General features: G+C 36.5%; 1 protein-coding gene across 2 annotated transcripts in view; it reads left to right on the top strand.

The window, feature by feature from the left end:
* Positions 1–16,881, top strand: part of MAN2A1 (mannosidase alpha class 2A member 1) — a 112,049-nt gene extending 95,168 nt beyond the window's left edge. For both annotated transcript variants that reach the window (XM_039566682.1, XM_039566683.1), the window contains exons 20-22: positions 8,699–8,893; positions 13,430–13,540; positions 13,894–16,881. In XM_039566682.1, the coding sequence (XP_039422616.1) occupies positions 8,699–8,893; positions 13,430–13,540; positions 13,894–14,046 (459 nt within the window). In that variant the 3' untranslated portion in view covers positions 14,047–16,881. The remainder of the gene's footprint in view (positions 1–8,698; positions 8,894–13,429; positions 13,541–13,893) is intronic.
* The last annotated feature ends 504 nt before the right edge of the window (positions 16,882–17,385 follow it).

The raw sequence follows: 17,385 nt of genomic DNA, 5'->3' as shown, positions 1-17,385 counted from the left end.
CATGAGGACCAGACTTCCAATGCCTGGAAATTAGCAGATATCACTGTGTAGTTTCTGTCCTTAACATCAGTTTGTTTTAACTAATTCCCCATCAAAACTGAACTCCGGAAAATCTCTGATCACTGTTTTCTACTGTCATTGGGAACAGGATAAACTCTTGCCAAACATCTGGGAAAATCTAACACCAGGTCACTTCCACAAGCCTAGCATGGGGTATTTATTTAGGCATTAAGTCCCTCCTCCTGTGCCATTATTAAATATTATAAACACTCTAAGAAGAATTAGAAGAGAAGAAATAAAATTGACAGAAAAGGCTATAATTGAAGTATAAAATACTTTTATTGCCAAGGAAAGCATGTCATGCTGTCTGTCTGCTTTTCTGATCACTTTCATCCAGCTATATTGATGGCTGCCTATTTATCAGTCTTAGTAATTGTGGTGATGTGCTTATGATCATGGTGACTAGATACTTTCTTTACCATCTGCACTATTCCATAGACCAGTGAGCAGATGTTCCCCAAATGATCTCTTCATAGAACATGATTTCTGTTATGGTATCTAATTGAACACTAACTTTATTAAAATGCAGTCACCAAAAGAACAGTGAGAGGTGGAGCAGGGGATCACTAGCTGCTCCTGAGACCATAAAAGGGAGAAAATTAGATTGTTCCTGGTGTGAAACCCAACAAGATGGATCAGCAGAAATTTCCTTAGAGTAAGAAAATTCTGTACTTTTTAATTTTTTTTTTTTTTAATAAAAACAAGAGGCTAGCTGTGGGTTGTTCAGCAGAACTGGCACAGGAGGGGAAGGAGAACAATTGAGGAGTATAACAAGTAGGAAAAGCAGGGGTAAAAGGAGCATAAAAGGGTCTGATGAAATCCAGTGCTTGATCACCACAGCCCATTCTGGATTATTAAATCTGATTTCCGTGCAAGTACCCAACCTTTTCTGAATCTGTGTGAGCCATCAGCTAACTTCAGGTAAGACTAGGAAACAAGCAGAGTAAGAGGTCTGTGTGACAGCTGTTGGAGAGAGAGATACACTATTGGACTGAGGGACCAGTACAACTGTCTTCCAGTTGCTGACGAGACCTGTATTTTCTGTGTGTGCCTGTAAATAGCAAACTGCAAGCTGACAGGTCACAGGACAGCTCCTGGAAGAATGTGAAATCTGAGCTGGTGAACCATTAGGAGGCCTAAGACTTAAGGTCTAAGGGCTTAAAGTCCACACTGAGGTATCAGTGGTTGTTGAGAGTGCTTGTGAGTCAAGAAGGTGAAGGTCTTGAACTCCATACCTGGTCAGCTGGAGGGCACAATCAGGTTTGGATTGTCTGTTCTACTTGTTTTACCTCAGTGCTCTGCTTTATGTGGGTTCTGGCAAAGGTGCTGTCACTGCTTACGTGTATGGATGGCCATGTTTTTCCATGCATGCCTAAAGGAATAATGCTCTGCCTTTCTCCTGCATGGTCTTGGAGGAGCAGAACCACAGCAGGCTCCTATCTATCAGCCTGGAATGAGAGGAGTCGCCTCTTGTTGGAGACTACCAAATTTGGCTCTAGCAGACTGGCAAAAATTCCTCCTGTGGATCCAGATTTCCCTGGATTTGGTTACCTGCGACAGTCCCAGGTTTTTTCATCTGCAGTTTTAGTCCCAACTAAGCATCAGTACAGAAAATCCTTTTTTAGGGTCACTGAGCCAACACACAGTCCTGTGGATATTTTATGGTGCCTCAGAATTTTCATTTCTTCTATAATCAGCCTCCAGGAACCCCTTTCAGTGAGTGTGGCAGACATGCATTTCCAGTTTAACAATGCCCAAGTGAATTGATAGAAAATTTTCCATTCCCTGAGATAAAGAGATGAAATCAGATTTACTCTGCTCTTATGAGTCGTCTTTTGCTGGTCACTTCAATAGCTATCAAAAGACCCTAAGCACTCCAGGTCATGGCTCTCAATTAAAGGACTTGAAATCTAATGAAAAAAAAAAAAAATTGATGTGCAAAAATGTAACATAATTGACGAATTTTTAAGTGTAGACAAAAATGTATATACAAACAATTCTAATCTTTATATTTATCTGTATTTTTGCCCACCAGCTTTTCAGGAAAGCCAAATGCTCTGGTATAGCAGAAAATAATCTGGCATCAGTATCCTTGTTTACAGTCTTTTTAAGATTCCAGAATATCTGCCTGTTCAGTACTCACATTTGTGACTGTTGTTCCTGGTTGCCATTTACCCAGGGTTTCCTAAAAGTCTAATTGGTCTAAGCTTGGTTTTTTTACAGAGATTACCTGAAGATTGTTCTGCTGAAGATTCTTGTGCACCTTGAGGTCTTAGATGTTCTGAATCCTGCTGCACAGAGATCTTCCTATCACCTTATTTGATTTCCATACAAAATTCCCTCTGCAAACACCAGCCATTTTCAAAGCTGCTTGAAGTCTTGGTCACTGTTTCCTTTGACAGATGCTTACATTAACCTTGCACTCTTGCACACAAAAGGAATTATTCAGCTCAGAAGAATTAATCCAATTTACATTGGTGGTTAATTGCTATTTGTTATATTAGGGGTGTAAGACCCATTATCTTTCTTCTTTCCTTCTCAAAAGCACTAGGAGTTATTACAGGCATGCAAAAATCTAGCTCCAAGTATCAGTCTCAGAGGAAAGGGAATGATTCATCCATATCTGGAGGACTTTCAGAACTTGTCAGACTTTGATTATTCTTTTTGTATTACAGTGTGCAACTCTGAATGAATTTAAAGCATATGCATCTGATTTTCACTTGGTGAGATAACAACCAGGCAGTCTTGCATGCAAAGCCTGTTACTAAGTTGAAGCCATTTACTACTTGATGTCAATTTAATGAACTTGACTAGTGTCAGTCTGAAATAAAACCTGAATTCCTCTGCTAAGCTGTGAGCCTTAGGGCAAAGTGTGTATAGAACATTGTGCAATTTTCTCACTCTATGACTGCTTAGAGACTCCATCTTCCACAAGTGGCGAGCCACTGTAGTTAAGGATTCAACTGTTTGCATTTGGGGAAAGATGTATGTCATTTTAAACTTAGGCATCCACCCTTACCTGTCACTTATTTTTGTCATGTATTGTAAACCTGTTATTCACATCATCAGTGATGTTGTCTGCTGTTTGTTTCTCACCTATAAGCAGCCTAGCACAGTATTACAGAATCAATTTCTCCTATAGAAGCAGCATCTCATCAAACATGTTGATGGATTGTCAGTCTTTGAATTGAAAAGAAAGAAACAATTTTTTTTTTCCATATTTGTCTTTGGAATTCTTTGACTCATATTCTTGATTGCTGTCAGGTGCTGTATGATTAAGATATTTAAAAATATTGTCTCCATATGCTTTGGTAATGAAGATGCTCTGAAAAGTGTTTTTACTCCACAGATTAGATTTTTCAGTCCAGAAACATTCTCCTTTGAAGAGTACTGTCCATTGGTTTTCTGAACCTGTCAGAGAGAAAGTTGATAAAAATTGTTTCTTGACACAACATGAGAGAGAATGAGAAACTTTTTCTTTCCATTAATAATCCAAATTGTTTGATATCAGATTATTTTTGTCTGCATCCCTTGGTTTGGTAGGCCCAGAATTGTACCTGTTTCCAGATTTTATTTGATTGTTCTTACACACTGATTCAGCATCCATATTTTAGCATGCTAGATCAGGTAGTGTGGATGCCAGTGGGCGTTTACTGTTACAACTAAATTTTTTTGGTGACTTTGTCATCACAGAGAAGAGTCTTGAGAAGGAGAAAATAGTCAAGATAATGTGATTTGATAAACTGCCTCAGTTTCCTTTCCTTACTTTTAGATGGGAAATTTTAGATTACTTGTCTGTGTTGAAAAGTTCATTGGTTCTCCATTTGCTAAATTGATGTCCAATTATCAACTCTTTCAGCTTTACTTTCTTCTCTACAGAATTTTCCATTTCTTTCTTCTGTTCAATTACTAAATTATTTCTAAAAGGTCTAATTAGCATTTTTTCTCCTCTAATTAAGGACCTTAGTTACTTAATTTAAACTTTTACCAGAAAACCCTCTGAGTCTTAGAGGCAGTGACTTTTTACACAGGCAGATTGTGATTCAGACAAGGGGGAAAGTTTTAAAGTAAGGTCAATTAGATTGGGTATTAGAAAGAAAACCTTTACTCAGAGGATAAGGCGGCACTGGAAGAGGTTGCCCAGAGCAGTTGTGGGTGCCCCATCCCTGGAAGTGTTCAAGGCCAGGTTGGATGGGACCCTGAGTAACCTGGTCTGGTAGGTGGCATTCCTGCCTGTGGCAGAGGAGTTGGAACAATATGACTTTTAAGTCCCTTTCCAACCCAAGCTCTTCAATTATTTTTATGATTTTCAGTAAAATAGCTCATTTCTGATAGAAAGGCACTTTTTATAGATGAGGCTATTCTTAAAACTTGTTGCAAATTGTAAGCTAATATTATACTGGATTATGGTTTGTGTCTCCTCAAAACTGAAAATTTAGAATTATTCACCTTGTGATGACAAGGAAAGATCCTAAATGAGGCTCCATTTTGTCTATTGCACACTTGTTCAAAGGGTTGTGTTTCAACACTGTTTCCAATTGGATAACTGTATATGCATGTACTGTAAGATGGTTAAAAAGGCAGTATTTGCTCTGATTAGAACTCATTAAGGCAGCACATCATCATCTGGCATTCATCAGATTCTTGCCAGTACTTAATGTTTGTAAGGCAGCCAGAGGAGCTCCATTCACACTTTGAGTGATAAATGCTGTCATTGAAATTGAGAAAATAATGTCACTTTGGAGAGAGCAATACTTTAATTAGATGGAGACTGTGGGACTACATCTTCTGACGCAGCATCAGCAGGGTACTGCTGAAAGCCATCAGTGTAGTGAAGGTGTGCATAGAGTAATTATTTTTCTCATGACATTGTTTGTGTGTGCAAACACTTCTCATCTCTCTTTCCAGAGAGTTCTGTTTAAATTCTGGATCACTACACTTTAAGGGAAAGATATACTCCAACCCTTCCATGATTGTGATCTGCCTTTGAAGAGTCCTTCTCAATCTTGAGTGAAAGCATTGTCTTCACCATGTTTGCAAAACCCTTTTTCCCTTCTGGCTGTCTTCTGGCAGCTTTTGACATCTTCTGTACTCTCCATTTCTATTACTGTTATACAGATTCAGTGGGTGACTGCACTTTTTCTGTTGGGGCAAACATCCAGAAAGGACTGTCATTCCATAAAATTCCACCTAAATCTTAGTTCCAAACTGGATAATGCTTAAGGACAATGTTCCTGCCTGTGATACTACATTTAGACACAGTGGGAGCAAAAATGAGCCAAGCTGGATCAGTTCTGGTTCTAGCATTTGCCAGTCCTTCAAGGCTGTGCTTCTCTGCAGTATTTTGTTTTAAACAATATAATAGCATGAATAGATTATTTTTCTGATTCATGTGTGATTTGTGAGATATTTTAGGTTCTCAGATACAAGCAGTCAACTTACTTTACAGGGGAGAAAAGGTGAAAGATGAGAAGATAAATGGCAATTAAATGTTTTGACTGACTTTAGCACTTCTATGGCAAGAGTGAACAGTGTTCCTTTTGGGGTGAAAAAATGAATTCTTCTTTGAAAGAACATGGATATGCACATTTTCCTTGTGTATAGAGCATGTATGCAGGTACTTGAATGGAACACTTTTAGATTAAGCTGTACATAGAACAAGCTTGCTCATACTGTAATTAGAAAAGAAGACAATCATGGCAATGATGTCTACCAGTGATACGAACTTTTCAAGGTAATGGAAAAAAAAAAAGTCACAGCTAAACTGAGGAATTAGAAGACTTGAGACTGATTAAAGATGCAATAAAATGGTAGATGGAATTCAGTATAAACAAATGCCATGAGACACATAGAGGAGCAATCCTCTACAATGATCCACTGTTATTATTTGGGGGTCATAGTAGATACTTAAAAATACTAAGCCTCAATTCTTACTAGATACCAAAGAAGCAAAGTGTTAGTTATTCCTAAAGAAAGCACCAAGAATAAACCAGAAATTACCATCTTGCATTGATTCAGCCGTGGAATATTTTCAATTTCTTCACGGTTAGCTGTATTTAATGCTACTGCAGACGTACAAATAAATATGCATACATGCCTACACACCACAAAACAGAAATTACTATTATGGTTGTCCATTATAAGCTGAAAAATAATCCTCCCCTTTGCTTTAAGTGTCTCCCATTTGTTTTTTATTTCCATGTTTTCAGCCTATCATAAAATGCAAATTTGATCTATCAGTAAGATACTATATCCCAGGGTGATGAGGGAGCTGGCAGATGAGCTTGCGAAGCCGCTCTCCATTGTTTACCAACAGTCCTGGCTCACTGGTGAGGTTCCAGATGACTGGAAGCTGGCCAGTGTAAATCCCATTCGCAAGAAGGGTAGGAAGGAAGATCCTGGAAATTATAGGCCAGTCAGTCTAACCTCAGAACCTGGTAAGGTTATGGAAAAGTTTCTTTTGAGTGCCATCACACAGCACCTACAGGATGGCCAGGGGATCACACCCAGCCAGCACGGGTTTAGGAGGGGTAGGTCGTGTTTGACCAACCTGATCTCCTTTTATGACCAGGTGACCCGCCTGGTGGATGCGGGAAAGACTGTGGATGTTGTCTGTTTGGACTTCAGCGAGGCCTTTAACACTGTCCCCCACAGTAAACTCCTGGAAAAGCTGGCAGCCCATGGCTTGGACAGGTGCACTCTTTGCTGGGTTAAGAACTGGCTTGGATGGCCGCGCCCAGAGAGTGCTGGTGAACAGTGCTGCATCCAGTTGGTGGCCAGTCACTGGTGATGTCCATCAGGGATCTGTGCTGGGGCCAGTTTTGTATAATATCTTTTTTTATGACATGGATGAGGGTATTTGAGTCTACTCTGAGTAAATTTGCAGATGACACTAAGCTGGGAGCGTGTGTCGATCTGTTGGAAGGTGGGAGGGCTCTGCAAAGAGACCTGGAATGGTTGGATAGATGGGCAGAGTCCAGTAAGATGAAGTCTAACAAGTCCAAGAGCCGAGTCCTGCATTTTGGCCACAATAACCCCCAGCAACGCTATAGGCTGGGGACAGTGTGGCTGGACAGCGCCCAGGCAGAAAGGGACCTGGGGGTACTGGTCAACAGCCGGCTGAACATGAGCCAGGAGTGTTCCCTGGTGGCCAAGGCCAACGACATCCTGGCCTGTATCAGGAGTAGTGTGGCCAGCAGACCAGGGAAGTCATTCTTCTCTGTACTTGGCACTGGTGAGGCCGCACCTCGAGTACCACGTCCAGTTCTGGGCCCGTCAGTTCAGGAGGGATGTTGAGACGCTTGAAGGCGTCCAAAGGAGGGCAACAGGGCTGGTGAAGGGCTTGGAACACAAGCCCTGTGAGGAACGACTGAGGTTGTTTAGCCTGGAGAAAAGAAGATTCAGAGGTGACCTTATCACTCTCTACAACTACCTGAAAGGTGTCAGGTGGGGGTTGGTCTTTCCTCCCCGGCAACAACTGACAGGACAAAAGGACACGGTCTTAAACTGCACCAAGGGAAATTTAGGTTGGATGTTAGGAAAAAGTTTTTTACTGGAAGAGTAATAAAGTTCTGGAATTGTCTGCCTGGGGAGGTGGTCGTCACCATCCCTGGATGTGTTTAAAAAAAGATTGGATGTGGCACTCAGTGCCATGATTTAGTTGAGGTGGTCTTAGGGCATGGGTTGGACTCGGTGATCTTGAAGGTCTCTTCCAACCTGGTGATTCTGTGATATTTTCAGTAAACTTTCTGCGAAGTTTTCACTAAATACCACCTTTTAAACTGTAAACAAGCAGGGGTTTATCTGATTAAGTATGCTAGGGAAAAATAAGAGCAAAAGAAGTTTTCACCCATTTCTACTCTTCACGGACATTCTAAAATAGAAATTGCCTTTTTAAAGTTCTTTTGTTTTCTTTTCTTTTCTTGGGTTCTCTGGAGGTTTAACTAGTTGTTGTGAATACGTAAGATTCGGTCATCTCAGGTTTGTAAGGAAGCCTCTGCAGCCAAGTGAAAACACTGCAAATATAAAACTTTGGAAAGTACAAAATTTGTAAAATCTTGGGATAGAATACCTTTGGTTCTTGCTGGCATGACATCCAAATAAAACTTCTGGAAGAAATTTTTTGCAATGCAGACCAAGACAAAGATGCTAGCTGCTATTTCTTCCAGCAAATAGTTTAAAGGAGATAGACTTAAAATAGAGGGATTTGAGATGTAAGTTGGAGGAAGAAAGAAATACAGGTCAGAAAGTAATAGGAAAAAGGAGGCCTGCAAGAGTGAGTCTGCCTCTCCCTATATAAAGAGATACTGAATAAATAGGAGCAACTTGCTAAAGTAGTAGCTTATTTCTTTCTCCAAACTGTATTGTTTAAACATCAGAGGCTAACACAGAAACACAAGGAATTTTGAAAATTAGGTATCATCATAATTTTGGAAAGTGTACTAGTGGTTTATAAAAACAGAAAGTATACCTATTAATAGACGAAAATTAGTGGATGGTCAAAAGTTTCCAAGAGTAATTGAATGGGCAGTCTAGAAATTAAAATTTTCGATGTTATTATTGGAATCATGTATAAAGTGGGTTTCAAAATTCAGACATGATAGTATGTTAACTGGAATGATTCTTTTGTATTTTGCAGAAGGAAGAGAAGGCACCAGTCAGTTTTCCGTCACTTCTTAGTCATATGACTTCTCTTTTCTTAAATCATCCTGTAATTCCAATGACGATTAATGCAGATTCAGGTGTCCCAGAGCTGATAAATACTTTTGCTCCACTGATGTCATCCATGCCTTGCGACATGCATATAGTCAATCTGAGAACAATCCAAGCAAAGGTAAGGTCAAACCACTGGTTTTTGTGAGGAAACATATGATACAGCTTATTAATATAGTCAAATATTTTATTCTTGTAAAGTACTTTGTGGGCGGGTTTACGTGCTACAATAAACTGCAGTGTGATTATGAGCTTTTGTCAGTTCTGCAGTGTCTGACTAACATGAAATGCAGGGTTTGTTTTTTTACTACATATTAGTATGTATAGTGCAGGATTCTGTCTCTGGAGAGGGCACATTTCAAATGAATTCCCAAAGTTTAAGAGAGAAACATTCATATACCTCAGCTTTTTTCTCTACTAGAAGAATTAAATTTAAGGCCATTAGACTTTGTTCTGAGTGTGTTTTTAATAAAGGATGTAGTTGTAAACCCAAATTTTATTGTTAAAATATTATTAAGCTTAATTACAAGACCTAATTTAGTTATTCCAACAGCATCTCATAAGAATTGGTTCCCATGAAAACATTCTCTGGTAGGCAAACCCAAACCAAACCAATACAAGCAAACAAAACCCAAACAACTAACCACCACCAAAAACCACCAAAAAAACCAGCAAACAAAATACCAACAAAAAACTCAAAGAAAAAAGGCTCTTCTGTACTCAGTGTTTATCTCCTTCTGAGGAAAGAAAGGTATGTACCCACCAGAATTTAATTTTCCCTTTAATGAACTGAAGGACTGGAACTTGTTTTGCATTCTTTTCCTGCCAACTGTTCTATAAATTCTTTTCAGTTTTTCAGCTCCTTTCAAAATGTGATTATGATAACTTTATGTTGTATTGCAGTGCTACTCAGTAGCGCTGCTACCACAGTGAAATCCCTTTTTAATTCTGTCGTACTTAGATAAAACTATTTATCCTTTTTCCTCTAGAGTCTCCATGATGGCTGAGCTTGTCTGCATTAACATCAGATTATATTCTGTTTAATCTGTTCTTCATTCTAAATCTTAATCTGTATTTTAAAACTTAAACAATGTTTGCTTTCTCATGCTTTCTCTATAAGTAGTTCAATCTTGTGTAAGCTCCTTCAGCTGTGACTGATCCTTATTTTGAATTTCGAAGTGGAAAATGTCTTGATTTTGTGGGTCTTGTGCCTTTGAAAAGTTAGGAAGGAGTCTGATACTAAATAAACCTTCATGTCAAGTGATTATTTCACACTTCACTGTGAATATTTTCATTTGCTTCAACCAGCTCAGCATTCAGGTTTACTTTGACACACCAAGTTCAGGGGCAGACATTCATGAACATCTTTCCTCTCCCGTTTTGAGGCGTAAATCCATCCCCTTGTTTGTAGGATCTGGGCATGAAAGCTGTGAAAAGAAAGACTTGCTTAGTGTCTGCTTTTTGAGTTCAGTCTTACTACTTGTAAGTGAATTCTCTGATTTTATCTGGACTCTACTGGCTCCACTGTCCCAACTGGTATAAGACTGTTTGAGACTGTGATCTCTTCCCTGTCCACAGCTGTATGTTTCATTGATTACTGATTGATAGCTCTTGAACTTGCAGCATTAATATGTCCACTTCAAGGTGAAAGCTTGCAGCTTTCACAGTCATAGGATAGGAGCACTATCATTATAGATAGAGTGTTCTTCCCCACAGCAAAAATGATGCTATGCCTTGCAAATATTTCTGTAAATCGCTCCTCATTTTCTGCTTCTTTTCTCTTGCTTCCAAGAATTTGAATGACAGGTGCCATAATTTGGCCTGACACAATGAATTTTTTTCCAGAAATGTTGTGCCTCTCCATTGCTTTAGCTGTTGAAGTTGATTTTCCATAATCCATTACAATTTCAGAAAAGAGGGTACCAAATTTTTTAAAAGTTAAGATTTAATGTAGAAATCAGAAAGAATATTGTTGCTGTTGTAAGATATCTGATCTTGTGATGGAAAAGTCAAATGCCTTAGGATTACATCTGAAGATTTTTTTCTTAATAGAACTCCAGCTTTTAAGAAGTTTGACAGATATTTTACCTGATCTAAATAAACTGGGACTTAAGGTCTAGAACACAGTTGATTTGTCATTTTATACTAAGCATAAATACATAAATTTGTCATATTGCCTAAACTTTTCAGTGTATGTCTATTAGCTCACAGTAATTGAATTTTAAAAGAGTTTAAATGATTTTTCTTTCTCATCAAAATTTTAGCAGCATTACCCTGGGATACTGGTTATGAGAAAACCTAGCAATATTTTTTTTCCTATGAGGCTGCATTTAAATTCTCAGCGATCAAAATCAAATCAAACTTTGGCAGCTCTTCTTAGAAAGCTAGTTAGAGATTTGATAGCACAGTGTTTAGAGATTTTTTTGTTGAATAACAGTGCTGTGAAGTTTTACAAGGTTAAGAATGTTGTTATTTGTTGAAAATTGAGGAGTTCATTACAGGTTTTTGTGCAGTTAGCATGGTCATGTTTAGAAGGTGTATTTGATGAAAATTAAGTTCATCCTTGGTCAGACATTCATTAGCCTCGAATGTATTTAATCTCATCTACCTAGAGATGATGTAAGAACAGGTAAATTAAAGTAGATGTGGAGGCTGTGACAACTTAATCTGTCTTTCACCTGCTTTGATAATGGGTTGGAACAGCTTTATTTTTCACACAGGGTTGCTATGTGCATGGTGGAAGGTGGAGTACTAGATCCTACATATTTATACTTAACAAAACACTTTTACTCAGGGCGTCATTAATTGTTTGTTACCTTTTTGTTTTAAATCTTTTGAATCTTAATTAAGATAATATTTAATTCTAAAATATTGGGAGATGAAATATTCATGCCATCATTTGAAATGCATACATGCATTTTTTATGCAGATTACTAAAAGATAATTTAAGTGAATTAGAGGAAGTGTTGATACCCATTACTGGCTTGTCATTTTTAACATTAATTTACCCCATAGGAAGTCAGACTTTTTCAGTATGAATTTTAATGTTTCACTAATCTGATGTTTAGGCAGACAGTATTATTTTGTGTGCATAAAAATATCTACTTTTAAGTGCAACACTGTCACATCAGTGACAATGAAAACCAAGTCAGGTGTTTCATAGTAGGAGAGGGAAAATAATTCTGTCACATCACAGTTATCAACTTAATTCATGTAGAAAGTAGTACTGCTGTTCCAGTGAACAGGATAAGAACTTCTTTAGTCCTCAATGCTAGTAAATACTGGAAACTTGTTTTCCTTTGCTGAATGTAGGCACTATTTATTAATCAAAAAGTTGATTTTAGGTGGTTATAAGCTAGTGTTCAGAGAATCTTTTCAGGCTGAGTTTTATTCATGATTTGTAAACTATGCAAAGTTTCTAACATTCAATGTTTTACTAAAAAGTATCTCATTTCAACTCCAGATACTATTGAGTAAAATTTTACTGTTTTAAATGAGGAACTTAAACCAACAAAATTTATAATTTTTTTATTATATGGGTGAGTACTTTATACTATAAATTTTTTGTACTTTGAATCTTTGTCATGCTGGGTTTCAAAGAAGCTGGTACAAGCTGATCCATGATCTCCTTTACGAAGAGAAATTTAGGTGGAAAGTCTGTTAGATTAAGACCTCGTTGGTACACCTTCAGGAGCTAATGCATCACAGAGTGCTAGTGCTTGTTGGTATTGGTTTCTTCAAGCAGCAGATACATTCTAAAGTACCAGAAATGAAACTAACTCATGGCAGACGCTTTTGTGAAAAAGCACCAGTATAAGAACAAGTAAACCAGAAATAAGAAAGAGAAAAATAGCCTGAAGAACGGGCATGGCTTTGGAGAGAGCCATCTTTTTTATGCTCTTATTATATATATAATAAGATTAAGAGCTGAAGAATGTAAAACAACAATAAATAAACAAATAAAGTAATGCATCATAGTAAATAAGTTACTACGGTGAGTGTAGGGGTGCAGCCACAAGAAAGACATTGACACAGGGGAGGGCAGTGGAGCTGGAGAAGGATCTGGAGCACAAATCTGATGAGGAGCAGCTTAATCTTAATATCTGTTAAGGTTCTGAATATCTTTAATATCTATTAAGCACTGAATGTCTTAGAGATAAACATAACATTTATTTCATATGGGTATTTCAGTGTACAGTTTTCTGTATGCCTTAAGCTGAGATACAGGGCAGTTTCCCAACATGAAAGTTTGTTCAGCATAATCCCATTTAATATGTAAAATTGAGTATTGTAGTAAACATATGGTTTCTAGTTTGCTTTCTGTTTTGCCATCTAATTTTTGTGGGAAACCAGTTAATACAACTATGGTAGCTACTTTTCAGTCCCAAACCTGTACGTGTGCATCTGTTGAGCTTTAAACTCAACAATTTACATATATATTCTGTAGTACATTATATGTTCCAACTCTTTGCCATTTAGTTCTTTCTCTGTTTAGCTTTATAAAGTGTTTAAAAAAACCATTGACAGTTCAATCTAGGCTGAACATTTTTTAAGGTGTAAATGTCTCCATACCTGTATGATGATAATTTTTTTGGTGTCCTAAAATGTCTTCCTTCCTGATACTCTGTGAGCAATCTTTTATATTGTTTGTTTGTAGGTAGATACCAAGCCATCTGATGAAGCTGCTCTGGTACTTCACAGAAAGGGATTTGATTGTAGATTTTCAAACAGAGACATGGGTCTGCTCTGTTCCACTACTCAGGGAAAGGTATGGTTATTAAGCTGTAGGAATTTTGTGATAAAATTTTTAAAATAGGTTTGGGATTTTCTTTAGGCAGAAGAGTAAATACTGTTTTGTTTAGAAACAAGAAGAGTTCAAATCCAAACATTTCTAGTCATTTTAAATATACTGATTGAATTACACTGAAATGTAGCAAATGAATACTGTTTAAAAAGATCTAAATTAGTGCACAGTATTTGATCTATGATACTTAAAAATATTCAAAATCTTTGGCATGAGAATTTCTATGCTGGTACCTGCAAGGAGCTGTACAATTTTAAGTTATATACTACTTTTTCTAAATGTAGGTGGTTTTTTTTGCTTTTTTTTTTCCCCTCCAGATAAAGGTGCACAAACTCTTTAGCAAATTCAGAGTGGAAAGTCTTACACCCACATCTTTATCTTTGATGCATTCACCTCCAGATGCCAGAAATATAAGTGAAATAAATATGAGTTCTATGGAGATAAATACGTTCCGGATTCGGCTGAGATGAAATCTGTCTTTACTACTCAAATAGAGAAGAAGAATCTGCAATTGTATCTCCTCTGAGTTTCACGTGCAATAAGAAGCACATCAATGTTATTCAAGCTTCTGGATACTGTGAGAAAAAGATGCATCCTATAATTTTTTTTTTTTATCAACACAATGGAAAGCCATGTTACAAGCAACTTTTTTTTTGTTCAGGTTTTTTTATTTCCCCAAAAAAAAGCAACCTCATTATCAGTTAATGCAACAAGTGAAGAAATTTCTATGGATGTTAACCTCTCAATAGATTAAATCTCAGGTTAAATGCTAATTAATGATGTTTTTGGTGTTTTAATTTTCATAAATAGGGGATTAGATTTTAAACAGCCTTCTTTTCCTGATTCTTGATGAATTTATGTACAAATAACTCAGTGTAGGAAGTCCTGATGCAGCTTGGAAATAAAATGGAATAAAATGTTCCTGTGTGGTAGCTAATGTCCAAATATTTGCAATCATTTATATAAATGACAATAATCTCAATTTATTCCACAATTAATTTCAATTTATTCAACACAAAGGGGATTATTAATTGTGGTAAAATGAAAGCCTGCAGTACTTGTGATAAGTGATGGTAGATTTTAATACTTCTACCATTCACCTGAGTTATGTAAATAGGAAAACGTGAACCTACAAAGTAATTTTGCAATGGAAATGTTTGTTAAAACTCCCATTTTGTTACTTGACACACTGGGATATGTGCAATTATTACATTACCATGATGAGAAATGTCCATAATTATCATGAGTACAAGATTTTTTATAAAACTCATTTAGATACCAGTGTTCTCTGAAATGAGTTTTCTATTTCAAGATTACCATATCAAAATAAATGTGCCTTATTTTTTGATATGTCTTGTGACAATTTTGGTGTCTATGTTAATGTTTTTGGGGAAAAGGTTGTTTATATAATACTTAAGCTGTGTATCTCCTGTTTGACAATGCTGGCCACACTGATCTATGTACTCCTGCACCAAGTTTGTGCTATCTTATTCTGAACATTTTGACTATTTGAATGTATTAATATGATGTCATGACGTGAAACACCGACAAAAAAAGAATAACTGTAGAAGCTAAATTCAGCTGCTTTCAAGAAAATTGCAACTTGATGCAGAGAGTTGATAGTAAGCAAGACATAGTTTGCAAACCCATCAAAACGTGCTTGCATGTCACAGAATGTGGTGACCTGTTAATTCAGAATCATGTGCCTATATTTTAAACAACGTTTTTCAAACTTGGAACCTCATATTGCCAGTGTTCATGTTACTGAAGAATGGAGATTTTGCTTTTTCCCATATTAGTTCATATTTAGTACTTAAGCCATCCAAGTGTGAGTATTTCCCTAAGTAGAGCTGCTGTTTACAGTTAATATATATAAACATTCACTTGCATATGAGCCCATTTTATAGTCTTCATTTATTTTCATAGCTTGTTCTTCTATGTCTTGCTTATGCTTTCCTTTTCCATACCTTGTTGCTTATCCTCAATACTAATGCATGAAAAGTCATCATAACTGGTAAAAAGATGTGCTAGCTCTAATATTGCCTTCTGTATTTAATTTCATCATTGTTGTTCAACAATTATATCAAATATTGAAGTCTATGAAATTATTTCATGTAGCTACAGGCTATCTAAAAAGACAATGGAAGTCATACTTACATTTCATGCATTGTCACAGGTTGGATCTCAGTTGAGACTGTGTAGATTTTCTTACTTAATTCAATCTACTGTGTGTTTTGTAATAATGGGAATACTTAGTAGGATCTGGTGCAAGTTACATCAAGAATATAGGAACCACTAACCACAAATGGAAGAATCAGATAGATCCAATTAATGGATGTTTTCATGCAATAAACATGTACTGTAACTTTTCTTAGAAAGAGTATTTGAAAATACCGGTTTTTGTTGGAACTCAAAGCTTAGTAGGCTTGCCAGCAGAAATTTCTCATACCATTTATTTTGTTGCTTCTTCAGAATTAAAATGTTTAAGAGACTTCTATGTGTTCTGTGCAACAAAACATTCAAAATACTGTTTCAGTTTTGTTAGGCAGAAAAGGAAAATTCTGATGCAATAAAGTTTTAAAGTATTTTGCCTCTTGGAATTGCTTTGAAAGATTATTCATATAGCATTTGTTCTTTACTTTTATCATCAGCTGTACAATCATGATGCCTGAATTTTCCTTAACCAGCAGATGTAATCCTTGTTCCTTTATTTTGCTTCTTTTTGTTTGTGTGATGACAGCTTTCAATTCAAGATCCTTTCCTGAAATCCTTAACTAAGTCAAAACTCCCGTCAAAGTCTCAAAAAAAAATTTGCTTGAATTGGTTCAGAATGTGGCTGTCAATGAGGTTGTGTTTTCATTGATTTGGGCCTTTGTTGGATTTTTGGTTTGTTTTTTTTTCCACAAGTCTCAATGAATTCTTATGCAGTATTTCTGTGAATTGGCCATCTGATTCAATTGTATTATTTTGGGGTTTTTCTGTTTTTATAGCTGCTGGGTTTGTAGCTATTGGTTAAGAGAAATCAGCATCTTTACCTTGCCAGTATGATTTTAAAGACAATGTTGTGTAAGAAATAGTTTAAAACCTTGTAATTACTTTCCAAACCAGAATTGTACCTGTTCTGATTTTATGGTTTGGGGGTTTTTTACATTCCTTAATCTTAATTTTCTTTGGTTTACTTCCTCATATTGTCTGAAACAAACTGATTTCAGCTGAAGGTTTTTGATATTTTCTCTTGGAAGGTTTTATATCTTATGGGGATATGTAAAATAAGATCTCTAATAAAAGGTAATGTTATTGTGAGATATGGTCAGTGTCATTAATGCCTTGGCTGTAACAAATTTTTAAAAAAAAATTTAAATGAGAGAAACAAAAAAGATTACTTCTTTGAAAAGTTCATACGTCAGTATCTGTTGGGAATAACAGTTATCTGTAGTGAGATGAACTCCCGATCAAAGGTGCAAGCTATTTCACAGCTGCCAAACAAAAGAGGATAGATACTAACTTCAGAGATGTAAACATGTAAGATTGCACAGTGTGGGAAGGAAATGGGCAGCTCTTTTGCAAAGGAACTCTTGCACTGACTTTGTAGAAAATATTAGAAGGTTTAAAATTCTAGAGTTTTTTTTTTACTTGAATTAATGTTTATCTTTGAAGCATTTGGGAGCAATAAAATGGAAGCTGTTATTGTAAATTAACAAACACACCATTAGAATATAGCAAGTCAGAATAACAGTTCAACTGTAATTAGACTGAATGCTTTTTAAAAAAATATATAATGCTAATACAATGTTCTGTAATTGCTTAGG

Source organism: Corvus cornix, chromosome Z (assembly GCF_000738735.6).
Source record: "Corvus cornix cornix isolate S_Up_H32 chromosome Z, ASM73873v5, whole genome shotgun sequence".
Taxonomy (NCBI): domain Eukaryota; kingdom Metazoa; phylum Chordata; class Aves; order Passeriformes; family Corvidae; genus Corvus; species Corvus cornix.
The sequence above is the reverse complement of the archived record's forward strand: the minus strand, read 5'-3'. Positions and strand labels throughout refer to the sequence as shown.